The sequence below is a fragment of the Miniopterus schreibersii genome, assembly GCF_964146895.1.
Source record: "Miniopterus schreibersii genome assembly, chromosome: 9".
Taxonomy (NCBI): Eukaryota; Metazoa; Chordata; class Mammalia; order Chiroptera; family Miniopteridae; genus Miniopterus; species Miniopterus schreibersii.
The window spans coordinates 25,561,353-25,584,018 of record NC_138118.1 but is presented as its reverse complement, the minus strand read 5'-3'; the positions used below and the strand labels follow the sequence as shown (position 1 = coordinate 25,584,018).

General features: G+C 39.4%; 1 protein-coding gene across 3 annotated transcripts in view; it reads right to left on the bottom strand.

Moving 5' to 3' along the window:
- The window catches only part of CTTNBP2 (cortactin binding protein 2), a 171,701-nt gene that overhangs the window by 34,080 nt on the left and 114,955 nt on the right, over nucleotides 1-22,666 (bottom strand). For all 3 annotated transcript variants that reach the window (XR_013999579.1, XM_081147738.1, XM_081147737.1), the window contains exons 10-14: nucleotides 20,354-20,629; nucleotides 18,174-18,269; nucleotides 17,210-17,289; nucleotides 2,229-2,315; nucleotides 2,047-2,146 (exon numbers count right to left, since the gene is read on the bottom strand). Coding sequence is in view for 2 of the 3 variants with exons in the window: in XM_081147738.1 (XP_081003864.1) it covers nucleotides 2,047-2,146; nucleotides 2,229-2,315; nucleotides 17,210-17,289; nucleotides 18,174-18,269; nucleotides 20,354-20,629 (639 nt within the window). In the remaining variant the exon portion in view is untranslated. The remainder of the gene's footprint in view (nucleotides 1-2,046; nucleotides 2,147-2,228; nucleotides 2,316-17,209; nucleotides 17,290-18,173; nucleotides 18,270-20,353; nucleotides 20,630-22,666) is intronic.

Genomic DNA, 22,666 nt, shown 5'->3' with positions numbered 1-22,666 from the left:
TCTTCTCCCCAGCCCCACCAGCCTGGTTCACTCCTTAATGTGGCTTGTTGGCACTTGTGTTAGGTTTTTTGTTTTTTTAAAAAATATATCTTTATGGATTTCAGAGAGAGGAAAGGAGAGGGGGAGAGAGAGATAGAAACATCAATGATGAGAAAGTCATTGATTGGCTGCCTCCCGCACGCCCCCAACTGGGGATCGAGCCTGGAACCCGGGCATGTGCCCTGACCAGGAATTGAACCCTGATCACCTGGATCCTAGGTCAATGCTCAACCACTGAGCCACGCCCGGCTGGGCTGTTAGGTTTTTGAGCCTGGAAATAAGACCTGAGTTTCAACTGTGAGAGACCAAAAGATTTGTGCCACTAACCAAATTTGGAAATCAGGAAGAGGAGCTCTTTTTAAGAAGATGCTCCCCAGAGATTTAGAAATGCTGAGCTGTCCATCTACCTCAGGTCACCTCACGACCTAATTCACTGTGTCCTCAGCTCTCGAAGCTTAAGCAGAATTCAGTCTGTAGATGCTATCTTTCTAATAGGGAGAGAACAAAATATTTCAGCTTCTTACTTTTAGATGAGACAAGATGAAAATGTAGGGGGCTTTTGTTATATATGAAGGGGGAAACAGAAATTTTGGCACAGGTTGAGTTTTTAAGGAACAGTGGCTAGCAGTGATTAAGGTAAGATTCAGGAGTCAGATGCTTGGGTTTGAGTCCTGCTCCTCCTCTGTGTTCTAGCTATGAGATCTTTGGTCAAAGTGTCTCAAGTGCCTCATGGTTATAAATCAGGATGTTTAGAATAGGGCTTACCAGAGCAAGGGCTTAATAAATGTCAGCTTTTATTAGTAACATCTTCAGAGAAAACAGCTTTCTGTAGCTTTCACTAGTTTCTGACCAAAGGCTAGGCTAGGTATTACAGCAACATTCAAATTCTAGTGGGATTTTCCTGTACCCAAAATGTGCTTCTAGGTTTGGGAATCCTCAGTCAGTTCCCAAACCTGCATCTTAATGTTATTTCTTGGCTTAGGAACTGTTGGCTATTTCCCTCTTCCTAAACCTGGTCAACAGTTGTCCTAGCCACAAGATATCGCCCTTGATCATGGCTCCAAAGATGAGAAGCACCCCTCCTCCAAACGGAAGATCTGAATTTGATTTTCAAACCACCCTTCATAGACCTTGCAACTGCTTCCCTCCTTCACCTGCTCTCCAGGGCTCTCTGTAGCTCTAATCCCATGGAGACTGAAGTCTGGTTCATTTCAACTTTGTATCATAGTTACTAGTCATGATATGCTATGCTGGGCTATGCTAATTCCACCTGTAGTGAAGTTTAGAGCCTTAAGCCCTGAAACCTAAGATACAAATTCATGAAAATGTTACATCAATAAACACATTTAATCCTGGTTCTGCTACTGTGAGGTTGTGGCAAGTTATTGAACTTCTTGGTGCCTGTTTCCCCACCATTGAAATGAAGATAATTATACCCACTTGCACAGTGCTGTCACAGAGACTAAATGTATGCAATGTGTTTAGCAAAGTGCTGGTCAATAGCATACTAAGGGTGACGTGGAGAAAGTAGTTCACCCCTGGTGCAGGTTCACTCCTGGTGCAGCAGTAAAGGATGCTTTGGTTGTAAATAATTTGTGAATAATAAAAATTACCATAACTGATATGGTTTTCATTATCTCTGTGCAATTCTAAACAGCATCAGTGATGCTATACTCAGTCCCAGTAGGGGGGAATGCTCCCACACCTCCTCCCTTGGTATACCTGTGTGCCAGTAGTACAGTATGCTCACAAAAGATGAGTTATAAACAAAAGATTTTTAAAAAAAAGAAAATACAGGATGTACAATAAATGCAATGATATATATATGCACAAAAATAATTTTTGCAAGTGTTCATCTGTGTTCCCAATTTTCATCCCATAGCTGTTGAATAATGGAAAAGTTGACTTAAATTTATCCCCAAGCAACAAAGTTTATTTCCTTTTAATGGCATCATTGAAGAGCATGCCTTTTGGTTATCAGAATTCAGTTTGCTGAAATGGTCTTACCGCTATTGATGAACAGGTCTACTAGATGTTCCTTAGAGAAACCAGCATCTACTTCGGCTGTCACTATTTCACAAGAGAATCCTGCAGCCATTTGTCTGTGCTGCGATAAGGGAACAGACCGGTTAGTTCCTCACACATTCGAGTTTTCAAAGAAAAGGAAAGGGTAGGCAAGTAATTGATACCTTCATGCAGAGTGCAAGCTGATGTGCTATGTAGTCTTGCAAGCTTCCTTCTGGGCCATGGAAAATGACAGTATGATATTGCTCGACCTATTAATAAACCAAGAATAGAACTTAGATAAAAATTCTAAGTTCAGAAAAGAAAAAAAGTGGTACACAAGTGTGAAATTCCCTTTCTGATTGTCCTCAGCCTTTCAAACGATTAAAAATAATTTTCTATTAATTAGCTTTATTTGTTCAGCACGTCATCTTTTTCACTTTAATGTGAAACACTGGCAAATATTATGCTTATACACTTATACAGTATTTTATATAGTGTTTATATATTTAAAGCAAGAGATGGCATCTTATGAAAAAGCATATTCCTTGTTCTATTTTCTACAGCTACAGTTCAGTATGTTAGCTGGGTACAGGGTTCCTAGCATATTTTGTCCCTCACAGGTATTCTATAATTTTTAGATAATCTTTTGAGTTTTCCTAACGCTTATTTTACTTTTCAGTGATTAAAATAGCAATGAATTGCATTATGAGAATTTTGGAAAATACAAAGAAACATGAAGAAGCACAATAGAAATCACTAAAGCAACCACTGCCAATACTCATTTGCTTCTAGCTTTCTTCTTTGCACAGTTGACGTGTATATTTATATGCTTTTAAATAATCCATTAATCTTTTCAAAACCACTGTATATCAGAGTATCTTTGACTTTTTAATGTAAAAGATACCTTGATAAATATAAATTCTTTGATCAACTATCTATATTATTCCATTCTGGAATATGGTGTTTCAAAATTTAGGAAGAGACTGATCACTTTTACTTTGTAAAAAAGACAATCTACCTGGATGCCTACAGGATTAAAAAAATCTTTATCCTTATGTATAAGGATATGTCATCTGCAAACATGTAGAGATATAGCAAATACTGGGATGGAAAGCCAGTGATCTTCTAGGCAAAGGCAGTGATGTTTGGAGCAAGATGTGGAGAGGAGGTCATTCTCCCACCACCATCATCCCAGGGATGAGCTCCCAACTGCCAGCCCAGATGCTTGGGAGAAACTTTATTCTTGGAAAGGTCTTGCAGAAAAGGACCTGGGCAGGTGAAGTGCCAACCACACTGGTACAGTTGGAGGTAGCTCATGTAGGAAGACTGAGCCACTCACACTTACAGAAATGTTAAACATGAAAGGTTCTGTTTTCTTTTTATAATTTGGAATGGAACAATGTAAGGATACACATGTACATGTATCTTTGTGCTGTTGTTGCTCTGTCGTGCTCTGATAAAGTTGTCCCTTTGAGATCATAGAAGGCCACATCTTTGAGGGTGTCTGGGGTGGATTTTGGTGAAGACAGTGAATGTGCCCCTAGCTCATCAGAAATGCAGATTCTGGAATATGAAGGGAAGGTTTGAGGAAAAGCCCTTAGTATGGAAGGAAGAGGGAACTCCTTCCTACCTAGGACCTTTAAGCCTTGAGCTTTGGCCTCCAAGGAGATGAAGACATGCTTAAAGGAACTCCTGGCAAGTGGAGAAAAACGAGGCTTGACTACCGGGTGTCAGACCATGAGCTAAATAGGGAAGTGGTCCTTTAAGGGGCTCCTTATGTTGGACTTCGGACTGGGTTTTGGGTTTGAATACTACCCCACTATTACTAAGCCTTCAATAGAAAAGGGAATGGTTGAATTCGCATTGGGACTAGGGCAACAACAGGGAGAGTAGTGTGTCTAAAAGAAACAAGACAGGGGCTGGAGCTGCCCAAGAAATGTCAGCATCCTAAAGCCTCAGGATGAAGTCAATGAAGTGGCTGGTCTGGGCTGTTTTCTGTGGTAGGAGGTCTGTGAGCCAGGTAATGGTAGACTTGTTGGCAAGGACCAAGACCTGAACAAGGACTCCTGCATAGACATGGAAGAGAGAATATCCCACAAGTTCAGCTGAGGTTCTGCTTCTAGGGAGTGAGGCTATGAAGCCATCAGACTGCAGAAGTAAAATATTATTAATTATTAAAGAATAACTTGTTCTCATTTGTACCTTGAGGATGCCTAGGGGATATATAAATTGTACCTGTAATGAAAAAATGTAACCCAGATTTGTTTAGTTGTGGCGTCTTTCTCCCAATCTTAAATGGAATGGGGTAAATCCTTTAGATATGCATAGTCAGACCTTTTTTGGCTTAGGAAATTTTTCTTCCATTATGTTTTTGGCAATTTCTCCTCTTTTAGTTCTCTTATTTCTAAGGAACACCTATCATCCTATTGTTAGAGTAGGCAGCAAGTTAGATATTAAGAAGGAAAGAGGGAGCGAATGGAACAAAACATCTGGCTAAGCAGATAAATAGCCTTGCAGTCATCCGGGGAGTAACTGACGCAGTTCCACTGGCTCAACAGGCCTGGGAAAAACCGCAGACATCCTGAAATGGGGGAGAAAGGGGCAAAGGGAAATTCCTATTATTAGCGCATGTGCAGACCTGTACACAAGTCACCTTGAGGTGAACGCTCCTCAATTATACCCTGATTATAATAAATTAGCTGTTTTGACCCCCCACTTAGTGGGCAAACCTAGAGAATTGTGGGTAGGAGCCAAAGTGGTAGAACACTGCCCAAAGGAAATCAGAGGATAGGATTGGATAGTTTAAAAAAAGCCCTCTGCTTTCAGGGATTAGATAGTTCAAAATAAACCCACTCTTTTCACAGCCCAAGAGAATAAAGGGAGCACGACCCTGAGGGCTCAGGGCAGTTGCTCTTGGAGCCTGCCTGCTCTCTCTCCCCCTCTGAGAGTGTACTTTCACTTTAATAAATCTTGCCACTGCTGCTTGAACTCCTCCTGTGTGTGTTCCTGAACTGTTTCTTGCGACACCTCAAAAAACCTTCTTTGTCCCTGGCACTATCGTGAATACTCACGTTCCCTTTCTGTGCTGTGAGGATATCTGTCCCTTTACCATCGTCGCCGGCTGTCCTCTTTCACATTCTGGGAGAGCACCGGTTAGTTTTTCATAACATTTACTATTCACTATCTCGCTTCTGCTCTTTATTGTCTAAAGTACAGTTTTAATAGCACTATTGTATTTTTAATTGTTCTTACAGTTCCTTACCTCGTGCACATCCTTTCCAATACTTTTCCTTTTAATCTTGGCCTGGACTCTACCATGGCTTTACTACCCTGCTTTCAGAGTCTATCTCCTTGCATTCTCTAAGAGAATGAACATAATTTTCCACACTTTTTTTTCCTATTTTTTCTAGTAATTTTTAAGGTGTGTTTTTCTTCTGAGTTTTCAAGACAATATCTATTCTGTTCTGCAGTATTCTTCCTAAGTATAATGTTAATTTGTTATTAGTATTTATGTACTTGTGAAACCACAGGAATAATTTTGCATTAAAACAGGATGTATGGACTAACACTGGCTTTATTCACTGACCACTAATTTTTTTGGCTGAATTCCTACCTTAGGTCATTGAGTGGGTTGTGGGCCGGTGTCTCTAGTTTCTAGTTAAACTCCAAGATCCAGCAATGGCTGCAGTGAGCTGAACTCCCGCTGTCCACCAAGGCAGAAAAAAATGCAAGAGATAAACTGCAGCCCCAGGGAGCAGAATGCTCCTGCATCCATCCCACTAAAAATGCTTATATAATATGCTGCCCAGATGTAGCACAGTCTGCCCAAGGCACCAACTCCTTGCCCAGGTATTTCCAGGGGCTTTCATCTTTGAATGAATGTGGAAGTCCTGTATTGGCAGGGGGTGGAGGAGAATATCACAGTGCTGCAAAAATCAAAGAGTACGCAATAAAGGATATATGCTCAATTTTCTAACCAGCGTAAATCTTGCTTTATTTTTTTAATATTAGTAAGATGATAGTAGTGTAGTAGGCAGTTAGACAGGCATGAGCAGAGCAAGGACAACAGGCCAGGTATCCAAGGGTGCCCAGCAATGGACAAATGTAGGGTGGGCCCTCACCCCCAGGGTGACTTTTCCTCCACTAGCATAAAGCTGCCATGCGGTTCAGATCCCTGACCTTTCATATCACTGATCTTGCAGTTTGGACCCTCCCCTGACCTTTCCTCCCCTGGCCTCTTGCTAGTCATGTGGTAAACCTGGCACCTACCAACCAGTAGAGACCATGACCCTGAAAGGACACACTTAGGAAGCTGATGAATATTCTGTTGTCCTCCCCTGAGACCTCCAAGTAAAAGCCCTTGAGACAAAGGACTCAGCGCTTACTCTTTGTCTCTCTTGAGCACCCCGAGAACCTTTCCCCAGGATGCTCTCTGCCTCTCCCTCTTCCTCCCCCTCCCCCTCCATCTTTCTTGCATTTGTCTTGGCTCTGAATTCTTTCTTAGCCAGAACTTGAGTACCGAGGTTGCTGAAGGGAGACCCGATGCTGGTAACATTCTGGTGCCGCTTCACCACTAACATTAGAAGGGTATTAAAAAGTGTTTTCCAACCTAATTTCCAGTTGGCCTCAAATAAGTAGGCCTAATACTCTCTTGCCCCTATAAATGCAGTAAAAAGTTTTTCTAGATTCTTTCCAAAGGGAGACCTCACTTCTATTTTTCTGAAGTTTTGTCACTTTTCAAAAGTACTTTAGCGGGAAACAGCATGTTAGGTACTGCTAGCCAGGCCCAATTTTAAACCATAAGTACTGAGCTTTCCAAATTAATCTCATACTGCCATGACATACTGGGTAGAAATTCTCTCACGAGGAATGAATTATTTCCCATCAGTGAAACCAAATACAAAATTTCAAGATTTATTGAATATGCAACCCCCAAGATTTGTAAGTAGTATTGCTATTTAAATCTTATGTTATTTCTGAAAACAAGGGTGCTCTCTATTCATTACAGCTATCCTGTCAAACCACCTGCACTTTCTTAAGATTGATTTTGGAATCATATAACAGCAAAGGACCCAGCTTCACAGATAAGCAGTCTTCAATTTCAACACCTCATCTGTTTTCAGACTGTAGGAGTCTTACAAATATAGGCAGAAAACATTCAATTTAAAATTTTGGCCATCTACTAGCAGTAAGCACTTTGTGTTCACACAGACTAATATCCTTTCTGGAAAAAGGTAAATTAAAAATAAGTGAACTAAATAAGTAAATAAAGGGAAAAACAAATGTATATACTTCCAGGTCATTAGTACATTCTAATGAATGCATCCATTAGTAGGTTTGTCCTCATTTCAGATATTATCAGTTTTTTATTTATGTTATTTTATTCTATCTTGTCAGGTGATGTAATTGTGTTGTTTACCATTTAAATTCTAAACCAAAAAAATTAATTGCTGGGAGCTTGTGGCTCTACTGAGACTGGTGAAAACATTCAAAGCTATGCCAAGAAAACATATTTATCTATTCCAGCATTACCATTCACATTTCTCTAAATAGAAAGATCTAAGGTATAATAAATGTAAATGCTACATGCTTCCAGCAGAGGGCTCTAAATAGGTAGATGGACAGACAGGCAAGCAGACAGATTTTTTTGCGGGGGGAGCTAAATATTTAAATTGTGTTGAAAGAAGATCTGTTCTTTGAAAAATAAAATCAAAGTTAACTTCTAAAGGGTTATGGACAAAAAGGAGCCACATACTAAACCTGAAAAGCTCAGGGCAGGCCTGCAGGCCTTGCAAACTCAAGAGACTAAAAGTAACCACAAAGGATGGTCTGAAATTAAAATTTTCTAAACATAAGCAATTTATGGTTGGTAGTCATGCACTAAGACAGTATTTTTCCCTAACAAAGGTGAATTTTCACCTTAACTAAGCCTCCTGTCGGTTGTCTTTTGCATCTGAGGTAACATTCCTGATTAACACATGCTTTTTGCAAAACAAAGTAATTTCCCTTTCCTCTCATTGCTATTGATATCTTATTAACTGTTCAATTGAGGCAGGAACCGCCACCATTTTAGGAAGATTCCCCATTTCAGGTATCAGATTACCCGCCTGAATGTATAAGTAACCTTATCTGACCTCTGTAACCCCACCCACTATTTTCATGCCAAAAGCAGGCCGGACCTATGACCCTATAAAGCTGACCCAAGCCCTTTGTTCAGGGCCCAGAATTTGGAGATGCCTCCTCTGGGACCACATGCGTTAAATAAAGGTCTCCTTTCTCCTCCTCCGGTGTACGGCCTGAGTCTTTTTCGTTACACAATGTTAACTATCCTGTACCCACCTATGTAAAAGAAGTATGTGTTTATCATTTTACCTTTTATCCTATCCCACAGGTCCACCTCCCTGCTCACCCCCCCATGTTTTGCTTTCTCCCACCTCCCTAATCTATCACCAATGGATTTCATGTAACCCACTTTCCTCTTCTCCTTTGATAGTAATCCATAAAGCAGGGTGCAAAACTGCCATTCTCTGGAGCATTATCTCAATCCTTTAAGATTCTGGTTCCCGGCAATTGTTGTCAGTTTGGCTCAGATAAATTCACCAAAATTCTTCACAGGTTTGAATGTTTCTTCCGTTATCAAGGTGAATTGTAGTTGTCAGAATTATCACCTAAGTGCATGCTTACAGTGTGACATTTTGGCTCATTAGTAAAGGGGACACCAGCTTTATCAGCACAATTGGTACCAATCCCTTTTATTCTGGTGTCTTCACAGCCTATTCAGGAAGCTCTTATCACATGTCAATTAGTGCTCTGTGAGGCAAATGAATTCTGGATTAAATGGGAACAACGACCTCAACAAAGGCCCATTCATACTTTTATTTTTTCCCTCCAGTGTTTTTCTGCAGAAAGGAATTTACAAGAGCTGTAGTCTCCACTATGGTCAATGTGGCACCTGTAATGTGGTTTCAGACTTGTAGCATTACTTTAAAGCAATAAAGTTAATCTTTTATTTCAAGTTTTGTCAGAGTTTGAGGAAAAGCTTCTACTGTCTTGAGAACAATTTTAGGTCAGGTTGTAGTGAGCCGTTGAACTCAGAAAAGGATGAAAAACAAAAGATCATTCCCAAGCCAGTAAAACTGGGATGGCTATAGCTTAAAGTGTCATGCTTTACAGCTATTGTTATTGATACCATTGTAATAATCTGGTTATTATTTAAGAGAAAAGGAGTAAGGAGAAGACTAGATAATATAGGCATGCCATTTATACAGCTTTGCTGACTTAACACTCTCCAAGTCTCTCCAGGTCAATAGGGGAAGGGACTGGACAACAGACACATGCCCAGTAAGGTCTGAGTGACATGGGAAGGTGCCTACCTGTCTGTCAGTCACACCTGGGAGCCAGAATAGACATGGCCACTGCAAGGGTGCAAAACTTGAATATTTAAACTCCTAGACAAAGAAGCATGCACTCTTGGATCTTGGTTTTTACCCTCTAGCTCTCTTGGGACTTCTGATGTAGGGGACACACTCCCTTGCATTTACCCATGTGGCTCACAGCCATGTGGGGCCCACACAAGGAACTGATGGACTTTAACTAGCCTGAATGCTGAACTATACCTGGCTGCAACATGGAACGGAAGCTCTGGACACTGACCATCGTTTTGGCTCTGCTGGACCCCCAGGTGCCCCTCTCTCAGGACTGGGTTAAGGAACATTGGACACTAGAACCTGAAGAATGTAATTCCATGCAAATAAAGCCTTTTACCACATCTGTCTCTTCCATGGGGGCTTCTGAAAATGCTTATTTCTGTAGTACCCCAAGAAACTCACTCCTACTCATGTCTGGGAAATCTGGCCCACTAATTCCTCCAGCAACATTACCATTGTAATTAGCTAGTTATTGATAATAGGAAAGGAGCAAAAGGGAAGCCCGACATTAGAAGCATAGCCACCTGGGCAGGAATCTGCAATTTCACATTCCCCAGGGAACCACCAGTCCATTCCCTGCAAATCACTGGGGAAAGGGGAAGATGGGCACAGTGGGTTGGGGTGATGTAGGGAAGGTACCTGTCAGTCTAGCCTGGAACAAAACTTATTGGCCAGGGAGGGTGAAGCCATGGCAAGTGTACAAAATCTTAGAAAGTTAAAATCCTGAGACAAAGGAATTTTCTTGCTCTTGGCTTTCTTGTTCTCTGATTTTGCTTCTGCCTGTGGTTCCTAGAAACTGCATGGTAGACCCCATAAACAATGGACTGATGAACTGCAGCTGGAAACACAAATTAATCTAGCCTGATGCCGGACTAGACTATGCAAACATGAACAAAAACTCTGGGCAACAGTTTTAATCCAGGCTCTGCTAAAAGCAAAAGGGGACTTTTTCCTTGGAGGGATGGAAGGAAATAAGACCTTGAAAACTCAGGGGTCTAATCCCATGCAAATGAGTATCATTTATTCTCCTGTGTCAATTCAAAATATTCCTTTTTCCTCCAGCAATATTACCATTGTAATTAGCTAGTTATTAATAATAGGAAAGGAGCCTACATCCCCGGCAACAGATGGGGACACAGAGAGCTCCCCACTGATAATACTAGGACTTTCATTCTGACCTCTTCTGACACTCAATTTTAAAGAAATAATTCATATATGATTTTAGAGCCACAGATAATAGTTATATCAATTTATTCATATAAAATCCCCCAAGCAATATTGGCACATTCAGCATCGGGAATACACAAAACTGAAGTCCTTCTTGTTAGAGTGGGTTTCAATCATTTCCTGAGGTCCCTCTTTATAGGTATATGAGAATAAAATTCAAGAGAAATTACAGTTCACACACGAGACACACATATTTTCTATTTTTAAAAATTATCTCATTGAAACTGTAAAAGCCAAGCTCAGACTTGATTACTAAATTCAAATAAAGCTAGGCCTTCATTTATTAATATAGGAGTAATAATTTGGGTATTTATTATAGCTATTTAAAAGATAAAACTATAGATATCTTGAACATAACCCTCCCTTATCTTCCAGGCTCTAGCACTTATGAACTCTTCCTGCTCCAGACCTCCTCTGGGGTGACACTAGCGCAAGCGGCCAGAATCTTCTTCCACTACAACTAAGGGAACACAAGGATCCATCAGTGTTGGAGCCACCTCTTCCTCATATGAGGGAACCAGCCTCATCCGTCCATCAGAACCTCACCCAGCCTTGCTCCTCCATGCCCTGAAAGAGATCAGGCTGGACCTGGTCATTTGCTAAACAGATTGATGCAGCTATGGTGAGCTGTCTGATACATAACCATCTTTTATGACATTTTTATGGAAACGCAGCAAATTTATCTTGGGATATGTGAAGAATAAGTATAATCTCCTAGAGTAAGGATTGGAGAGGACAGCCAATAGGTCAAAGAATCTCATGAATTATGTCCTGAGGGATTCAGAGTCCTACATTTTAAAATAGGCTTAGATTAGGGTGATCTAGTCAAGTATTTTTCTAATATAAAAATCACTTATAGTCACTGAATTATTAAAATAGAAAAATTAAGAATAAACACCAAAAAAACAAACAATCCAGTTAAAAAAATGGGCAAAGGTATGAATAGACACTTCTCCAAAGAGGACATACAGATGGCCAATAGACATATGAAAAGATGCTCAATGTCACTAATCATCATTGAAATGCAGATTAAAACCACAATGAGATATCACCTCACACCTCTCAAGAATGTCTATCATCAATAAATCAACAAACAACAAATGTTGGCAAGAATGTGGAGAAAAGGGAACCCTCCTGCACTGTTGGTAGGAATGCAGATTGGTGCAGCTACTGTGGAAAGTAATATGGAATTACCACAAAAAATTAAAAATGGAACTGCCTTAGGATCCAGCGATTTCACTGCTGGGAATTTATCCAAAGAAATCCGAAACACTAATTCGAAAGAATATATGCACCCCTATGTTCACCGTAGCATTATTTATAACAGCCAAGATTCGGAAACAGCTGAAGTGCCCATCAGTACATGAGTGGATAAAAAAGCTTTGGTACATTTACACAATGGCATACTACTGGGCCAGAAAAAGGAAGATAATTTTACTCTTTGCAAGAGCATGGACGGACCTGGAGAACATTATGCTAAGTGAAATAAGCCAGTCAGAGAAGGACAAGTACCATATGATTTCACTCATATGTGGAATTTATTAACAAACTGAACTACCAATCAAAACAGAGACAGACTCACAGGTAGAGAGCAGGCAGACAGCTGGGGGTGGGGGGATTGAGGGGAAAAAAACAAGAACTCATGGACATGGATAACAGTGTGTTGATTGCGGGGGGAAGGAGGAGAGTAGTGGGGGCTGGTGGAAGAGGGAATAAAGGGGATAAATGGTGATGGAAAAAACAAAATAAAATAAAATTAAGAATATGCTAATAAAAATTGCAAATTTGCTAAGAGAAAAGTTTGAGTTAATGCAAAAAGTTCAACTATTATAAATTTTTAGTGATTGAAAACTCAAATAAGTTAAATATTTCCTTATTAACTCAATGATAGAGATTTAAAATGTATTTGTATTTATTTAACTATTTAATTAAAGTATTTAAAAACAGCATCATCATTTATTTCAAAAGCCTGATTTAAAGTCTTCACTCCATTTGGTTTTCTGCATAAGAGCTTTAATAGATGCATTTTATATAACACATTTACACATATAGTGAAAACTGGTTACTGCAATTCTTTCTTAGACAACTCTTTCTTAGCCTAGATTCAACTCCTTAGGTTCCACCACTTAATTGCTAAGGATCTTAGGCAAGTTATTTTGAGTCTTAATTTATTCACAGGTAAATGGGAGTAACTGGTATAAGTACCTACCTAATAGAATAATCAAATGAGATCATCTATATACTTAGAACAGAACTTGGCATATAATAAATACTCATTAAAAGTCAGATATTAGTAGGTTTGCATTTTTACTGCAGAGATTTTCAACAATTCAAAGAAACATCAGTGTGTCTACAATTACTGTGGCACTAAATGGATATGTCACTCTGTGGCTCAAATTCTATCAGTGGCTTCCTATTACACCTGGACTAAAATTCAAAGTCCTTGCCATGGTCCTACATGATCTAGCTTCTGGTCCTCTCTCAGACCTCATTGCCAGTCTAGGTATTTTTGTACCTGCTATTCCCTCTGCTTAAACACCCTCCATAAGGCCTTCACTTCATTTGATCTTCTGTTTACATGTCACCACAGAAAGGTTTTTCCTGTTAACTCCATTAAAAGCGCTTTCTGCCATCTTTCTCACTGGCTCTTTATCTCCTTACCTGCTTTATTTTCCTTTATAGTTGTAATTATGGCTGGTCTCACATTATATGTATTTATTCATTTGTTTTTTATACATCTTACCCACTAGAATGTAAGCCCCAAACATTTAGGGAATGCATCTTATTTATACACAGCTATATCCTAAATTCCTAAAACTGCCTGCATTTCGGAAGCTCTCAATAAATAGTTGACAAACAACTGAATTAAATAACTAAACAAGATACAAAAATGTATAACTCATGGTCTATCTCCTTAAGGGGTTCATAATATTATGTGGAAGAAGAAACATTGACAACTATTATATTATTGCCTCACTCACTTTAAATTTTGAAGTGATTGCTAAAATGAGTGATAGTTTTTATCTTCATCCAAGAATTGTTAGATTAAAAAAGCCCTCATTAAATTGAGAATAGAGCTAAGAACAGTGTTTGTTTAGCCTCTGGTTTGTTGGTTATTGGTAGTCAAACTATGTCTTACGCATCAGGAGGTACGTGCATAATTGTAACTGGGATGTGACTAGCAGATATTTAATTTGACAGGTCTACTCAGGCAAGGCTAATATGCAGTTGTAATTCAGTTGCATTGCCTTTATATTCATTTTATCATCTAAACAGGTGAATAAGAAGCTCTGAGCCATAACCTTGTCTGGTAGAGATGCTGAGGGGAGGGGAGAGAAGGAAATGGTTGTAGGAACTGACTCCAGTGAGAGCCTGAGGCTCACATTCCTGAAAAACAGTTGGTGACCCAACTTCAACCTTCACTTAAACAAAGGAATGAGATAAATCTCCTTCCCATTTCTATAAAATCCACAGGCTTACTTTGATGCATTAGAGAAAGGACAACAACTAGCAAAGAAAAAAAAGTGAAAGTGTCAGATTGAGAAGACACCATCTCTCCTAAATTGTAAGGGCTTTAAATGTTTCTGTGCTACTGTAGCTGCTTTTACAAAGGTCAATCCCAACTTTGAGCCTAACTAGATCAATGGAATGGTTTTCAATAGTTCTTTTCATTGAGACTTCTGGCTAGTCTTGATGGTCAAACAACAGGACCTATACCTGCTAATTATGTCAAAATTCTTGGTAAAAAAAGAGGTAGAAAAACACTGGAATCCATTAAAATTTCCAAGCAGCAACAATCTTTGACCAACACAACACTAATTAAAGGAGCCACAGCTGCTGATTCTTTGGATGAACAGGAAGCTGCCTTTGAATCAATTTTTGTTGAAACTAGTAAGGTTCCAGTTGCATCTGATTCCATTGGGAAAAGTGGAGATAAGTAAGATCTTTGATATCTTTCATGTTTTTTGCAGTTGAACTATAGAGTATTTTTAAAAAAATACTTTTTACAAAGATATTATTCTACAAGCCAATGAATACATTTATTAATTGCTATTCCAGGTGTTTTGCTGCCAGAAACTGTTAAATTTGTACACGCGTATGTTGGTCCAGTGACTTGGTTAGATTTTATAAGTTATTGGACCACAAAGATGTTTCACCTAGATTTTAAGATTATGAAAACTGGTATCATTTTCATCTTACTTAAAACCCTATATTTATTGAAGGAGTAAGAGTGATAAACTACAAAATATACTATTTGCTACAGTAGGGATTATTAATGCTTTTTAAAGTTCTACATTAATTATCTAGGAATCCTCAGAAATTGAGTGTTAACATGAAAATAGAAAAAAAGGCTAATTTTTTTACAACTTTAATTATATTGAATAATAAAAAATTTCTGATCTGTATTACAAAAAAAAACCCCTCAACTTCTTTTCATCAGGAGAAACGATACCAATTCATAGTTAATGAAAACAATTTTTATAAAGAGTCATAGTCAAACCCATTCACTTTTTTAAAAAGCTTTCCAAATTAAGGCAGTAAACAAAATGAATGATTGTTTAATGTTTTACACCATCAATATATATTAGTTTTAGATAGATCTCACACAGACAGACACACACCTCTATCAGAGAATGCATAATCCTGGCTTCACCACTCAATAGTTATATGACCTTGTAGCTATTTTACCTCTTTCTGCTTCAGTTTCTTACTCTATACAATGGGTGATGTTGTTATATAGATAGGTAGGCAGGCAAGAGCAGAGCAAGAAGATGGGATGGGTACAGAAACTCACCAGGGCAGAAAGCCCCAGATGCCTAGCAAGTGGCAAAACTGGGAAAACATGAACTTCACCCCCAGGGTAACCTATTCTCCCCCAGCATATTGCTGATCATGCAGTTTGGTCCTCCCGACTTTTTATATAGGTAGTGATGCGGTTTACACACCCTGACCTTATCCTTCCTAAAAATAACATCTAGGCCTCAGTTGTATTTCAGCTCCAGGCACATCAAAACAACAAAACCAGGTAAGTGACACCTTGGCTGCCTCAGGATCAGCTACACTGACTAATGGACCCCTTGCCCTGGCACCGACCAATCAGTGGAGACCACAACCGTGAAAGAGCACCACTGGAAAGTTGATGAATATTCTATTGAGACATTCCCCTGAGACTCCCCTTAAGATTCCCACCTGCAAGAAAGAGATAAATACTCTACACTCAGGACAAAGGACCCAGTGCTCTCCCAGGGGAGCACACCAGCACCATCTCCATCCCCCTTTTTCCCTCCCAGGGAACCCCCCATAAGACTTGTAATCAGGGTTTAGGCTTTTACCCTGAACCTGTCTCCAAGGCCCTTTCTCTCTCTGACCTCTCAGTGAGCCAAAGCAGCCCAGCCTGGGCTCTCCTGTTGCTTCTTCTATGCACCTTCCTTGTTTCACTGTCCTAAGTATATTTTTGCTGCGGCCAATAAATTCCTACTTATTTTGCTATACTTTGTCTCTTGATTGAAATCTTTCCTTCAAGAAGACAAAAATGGAGGTCGTGATGTCTCCCCAGTAACAATATTATTTACCTGGGAGGGGTGTTTTCAGGAATAAATAAATAATACATATTGCCTGGCATGTAATAAGTACTATTGGACAAATGCAAAGCATTACATTTATCCATTTTGTATTGAGAATTTGCTACTTTCTCCTGATAATTATACTCCCTACTTCTGCCTTTTAGTACTAGAACTGCCTAATAGCAGCACTGTCCAGCAAAAAACCATACTTGTCAGTCCCACCCGGAAATGTGTCTAAGTTCTTGTTAGTGGGATGTGGGCAGGAGTGATATGTGCAAACTGCCTGAAAGGAAGAGGCTTCCCCTCCAGGCTCTGCTCCCTCATGCTAGAGCCTGGGGATGCAGTGGTGACTCTCTCTGATGAGCAAACAGGAGCAACACCCCAGGGAACAGGGCAGCACTGAGAGAGAAGGTGTTGCAGAGGTCACCCAGCACTTTCATCCTCTCTGGGTCTCTCACCTGCTAGGACTTCTATATTTGAGAAAAATAAACTTCTGCACTGTGAAAGCTATAATTTTTTGGTTTCTGTTGAAGTGGCCAAATCAATGCACTACCTGATGCTGAGATATGTACTCATTTTTCAATTATAAAAGTTTATAGAACGGCATCCTGATATTTACAGCCATTCTCTTCCATATTGATTAGATATCTGATATCAAGAACTTGTTAGGGACAGATCATCTCCTCTTGCTCAAATTATAATATGCACAACTCACAGGTGGTCTCTGGGTCCAGGCAATGAATACCTAGATGGCAATGACAGAAATCCAGAAAGAAGTTACCAGCAGCCTCCTAGGGCGGGGGGCTGTTGGGAAAGGTAATGGGGTTAGAGCACAGGGAATAGGGTGGGCCGGGGGTCATACTCTTCTAAACATAAAAATGGGCCACCCAATACTCCAGTGTCAAGGATGGGAGCATGAGACTCCACTCAGCAGCATCCACCTACCAGCCTTAGGTAGTTCTGCAGCACCTGAAGAGGGATCATAGATGTGTAAGTCACACTACTGAGGCAGCCTTCCTGAGGACCTGTAAGAAAGAAACATAGAAGGAACACTGGCTCTGATCGCTTGATTCAATATTTTACTGTTTATAAGCAAATGTTATCAGAGCTTAGTTCCAATCCTCAGAAAGTTCTAGGCTTGCCCAGCATTAATGCACAGTTCTGGGGTCTCCCTTTAGGTCTATTCCCTAATTCCTTACCGCCCCCCAACCCCCTTGGGAGTTCTGCTTTTCTCTCAATACACTGCTTGAGCCTAAAGAAATTTTCTTGGAGGGTCTCACACTTTTTTTTTAACTTCAATAAGTATACTTAAAACAATAAAATTAAACTTTATTCATTGAAATTGCATTTTTAAAGACTCCATTCCCAAGTCTGGGAAATACATGATGATATGTGTAGCCTTCAATCTCTCTGAGCTCCAATTTTCTTGTATATAAAAATGAGGATAAACAAGAACATGTATCCCATTGGGTTGTTATAAGACTTAAATGAATTCATACTTTTAATGTGCTGTAAAGAACAGGGCTTAGCACATAACAGGTACTCACTAAACATTAGCTTGTACCATTAAAATAATCATATTAATCATGCACTGCACTTGAAAGTAACAAGTTTCTTTTAACTTTCTGTCACTCTCTTATCAGCACACCAGTTTGGTGCCTGGTTTATTCCTAATGAGATGCAATAGAAATCATAGGAATCAACAATCAAGACATCACCACAGGTGTCAACACATGGTTTTTGATTTTTCCTCTCCTTGTTCCAACAAACACTAATTAGTTAGTAGTGGGAGTCATATGTGCATGGCTAGAGAATGAAGGACAAAAACATGTGGGTTTACAAACTGGTCCTTTGAACAATCATAAAGCAAATGCTCTGTCAACATTATCTCAGTTTAGAATATCTTTACCTGACAAAAGCACAGTGACTTCCTCTGCTTTATTCTTCCTCATAAAGTCCCACGGGGGCTGGGTAAAGCTCTGACCTACTGACCATGGCACATTTCCTAGTTCAAAAAAGTGAAAATGTCAGTAGAAGATTAAAAGTAATTTTTCTTATAAGGGTCGATGGATGATCTCCTCTGTGAGAACCCTAACAAATCCAAAGCTTAAACTATCAAAGGCACGTGGAGAATTTGTGAAGCATCACAGGGAGTTAATTTTTGTTGAAAGTCAACAGGAAGACCTTCAAATTACAGCCTTCTCCAAAGCTGTCCTGAGGAGGGACCGAGAGAAACCTGCAGGGTGGAAATACAACTAAAGATTTCTAGGGTTAAGTTTTCAAGAGCAAAGCTGGTCATAACCGTTTGTGGTTCTTCCAGTGCCTGCTTCATAATGGCCAAATATTCTGAACCAGATCCCTGCCTCCCTTTCCAGCAAATTTTTAGATTCCAGGAAACAACATATAACCTCAGGTGCTCAGGCTAAGACAAGCCTTCTCAGAGTCTGGGCCCTCTGCTCCCACTTCATAGGTGCCTTCTCTAGAAAGGGATTAGTAATAAGAACTTGTTTTCATCTCTTCCCTTCCACAGACCAATTCCTAAATACCTATTCTCAGCATGTCCCAACATACATGCTTATACCACCTGTAACTTTCTGTTATCTGTTGGCCTTGGTCCTTCTTACCTAGCTGAGGTTGTCAACACAGTAAAGTCACTTATATACATATATTAATAACAATTATGCAGTTACCAATTATAAGTGGCTACAGCCAAGCACTAAACTAAGCCCAGTACCCACAAAACTCAATGATTTTAGATCTGGAATTCTACTGGAGTACCCCACCCTCAGTGATGAGCATGAGCACTGAAACCCCATTGCTCATAGACAAATCTATCTGATGGTAGTGAATATCGATTTGCCTTTTCTAATTTCCAGATTAACTGGATGAGGGCTGAAGTAGAGGTCCAGAGGTCCATTTCCTTCAAAGCATGGCTGTGCTGACCATTTATCAGACCCCTAAGGCTAACCCACATGCTGAATAACACTCTATTGTATGGGCAAAATGTGATGCTGAGAATCATTTCTGACTTATTTTCTTAATGTGATTAAATAATTATGGTAATTTTAATGATCACACCAAGGAGCCATAAAATTAAGTTGTGAATAATTTGCTTTAAAATCTAGCAGTAATATATATTTTGAAAGTGAATTAGCATTTATGAGTGAACAGATTAAAAGTCTTTTTACTATAATAAGTCTACACATCATAATAGCATGGTGAAAAGTATCCTTCCCTCAACCTGGACCATGCTTTTGCAACATGGTGCTGTTGAAAGTATACAGGCTTTCCTATCAGACTGGGGTTTGAGTCCTGCTGCTTTGCTCATTAGCTGTGACTTCAGGCAGGTCATCCTGTAACTTGTCTAGCTATCTGTAAAATGAGCCTGTTGTAGGGACCTGCTGAGGTGCTGATATGAAGCACTCAGCACAATTCTGGCATAGTGGCAGCAGGTTCCCACAGATGTTAGTTCTCCTGGTTTAAGAGGAAAGAAACTAACCAGGGATAACTAACATTTACAGAGCACTTACTATACTCGAGAAAGCAAATCTTATCTTTATAAGGCTAAGAGAGGCTGTTTCATGGAGGCTATCAAAGAGAAATAACCAGTTATCACCCCAATTCATCCCAAGTGAGAGCTTTGAATATATCTTCATTAAAATGCTTCTATCAACTCTAGACTTCATTGAGACTCCTGTCCTTGGAGGTAAAGTGTTAATGGATTACAGTATCCCTGGAATACCCCAAGTACAAATTTGGAGCTGTGCTCATAACTTGTGCATTAGCAAACAGGTGCAATGTGGTTAGTTTCTTACATTTATCTAGAATAGCAAGTGCAATCACAAAACCTCATCAAGGGCTTTTGTGTTCTTTACTCTCTGAGTATTATCTGAAGCATACAAGCATTTTTATACTGACAGGCAACATTATGTACTTGCTACATTGTGAATTCTCAAGTTTCAGCACCAGCAGCTGCCACAAGTGAGCTTTGAATGTGTTTAATCAGTAACTAATGCTTGTGTTATGAAGCCCATAAACATAAATAAACCTGGAAATTTAACTTTCTCTTCATTGTAGAACTGTTGATACCTAGCATGATGGACTGCACGCTGCTTGCACTGAGGCCAATGCTTGAGTTAGTGGTGTTATTAAACGTCACATCTTCCAGACTCCGCCATTCATCAGAAGAGATGGCCTTGAAATGATTTGTCAGAGCTTGATTCACTGCTTTTGAAAAATCATCCCATGATGTCTGTTTGCGGATATTTAAAGCACATATTGTGGTTTCACTTTCAAAGTCATCGGAACCATAGTTGCCTGGTTGAATTTCACCCACTGAAATCTTTAAGGGTATTTTAAAAGCATCTGTTGGAAGAACAAGAAAATTAGAAGTTAAAAAAATCCTGATAGAAAAACAACAAAACTATTATATAAAATAAGCAAATATGAACATTTTATAAACAGATCAAAGGGCAGCTTCAGTACTTCTTTAAATAACATTAATTCAATACCAGAGTAAACTCTGGTCTTTCATCTGTATCTTCACGCTTTCTTTGGAACCAGGTTGCTTGAATGGTTTATCTTTCCTTGTATCTTTGGCCTTTTCTATTTCATTGATTTTTTTCCCTTCAGCAAGATTCTCAAATTCTTTAAGAATTCTGAGAAAATGAGGGCCCTCTTTGGACTCTGAATTCTCTGCATTGCCCCTTTTCCTCACCTTCATTAATAGTGGCATGAATGAGGCAGGTTTATAGAAACTTAATGTATATAAAAGAAACTATAGCATGAATCTAGAGGGGCTTAGCAGAGCTGTTGAGGACAGGACACTATAGATATCACTCATTCATAGGGTTGCCAAGAATCAGAGCTAACTCAATGGCTTGTAAGATACACACAGTTCTATAGGTCAGTGTGCTTAGGGTAGTGGCTTTAGTCATACAACCTTGGTCTTAGCCTCAAGGTCGGCCTTCTATTAGCTGTGAGTACTTGGTAAATTGCCTTGATCTCTCTATATCCCAATTTCTTCTAAAAAATGGAAGGAATGTATAAGCAAGGTATTATGAAGAGTAAATGAACTCATTTGGAATGAATTTCACACACAGTTACATGGTAAGTACTAGTAAGAATTTGATAAATGGCAAACAGTGCTTCTAAAATGATCTTTCTAATCTCTCTGTGATACCAAATGACTGAGACCCCACCTAGGTGGGCAGCACCCCCATGCACTTCTATTCTTACAAACTGAATTACATGCTTACCAAGAGTCACATGTGATTATTCTCAAATCCTCTATGTCTGTTAACAAATGTGTTTAAGTCCTCAAACACTTGAAATCATAGATGAAGCATTAAAGGTGTGGTTTATTCAAATAAGAATGGTATGTGGAACTTTAATCTGTAGAAACATACTAAAATGAAGACTTCCACCTAAAAATCAGTGAACAAAATTACTTTATGTGCTTTAAGTTAAAATAAAATGTTTTAAAATGTGTATTTTTATGATCCCCTTTTTAAGCTGGTTTCTTCCATTAACTGGCCAACTACTGGATTATTTTGTTTCCAGGTTGTCAATTCTCAGTCTTCATCTTACTTATCACCAGCATCTGACACAACTGATGTCTCTGTGCTCTCTGATGTATACTCTTACTGGATTTCCTCATGTCATACCTCACTGGTCACTCTTTTTTTTTTTTAATGTATATTTATTGATTTCAGAGAGAGGAAGAGAGAGGAAGAGAGAGAGTTAGAAACATCAATGATGAGAGAGTCATTGATCGGCTGCCTCTTGCATGCCCCCCACCAGTGACCAAGCCAGCAACCTGCCCTGACGGGGAATCAAACTGAGATCTCCTGGATCATAGGTCGATGCTTAACCACTGAGCCATGCTGGCTGGGCCTTGCTGGTCACTCTTTCATGTTGTTCTTTTGTTGCTCCCTTCACTTTTTCCAGGTTTCTTAATTATAAGACTATTGCAAGGCTCATTTCTCTTATTTTTTCTATCTGTGTTGACTTCCTTAGTGATCTCATCCAGTCCCATGACTTTAAATACCTTCTAAAGAATGCTGACTCTCAGATTCATATATCCAGCTCACACTCATCTTTGGAATTCTTGCTGACTTGACATCTCCACATAGTTCTAACAGACATCTCAGATTCCTACACCCCAAACTGAACTTCTGGTCTTCACTAGCAAAATCTGCTTCACCGGCAGCCTTCCTTCCCCTTGACAAGTAACAACAACTTCATCCTGCCAGTTAGTTGCTCAGGCTGAAAACCTGAAGTTATCCACAAATCCCTTCTCTCACACTTTAAAAAAAATTATTTTTCAATTGCAGTTTACATTTAATATCATTTTGTATTAGTTTCAGGTGTACAGCATTCCTCTCTCTCACACTTCAATTT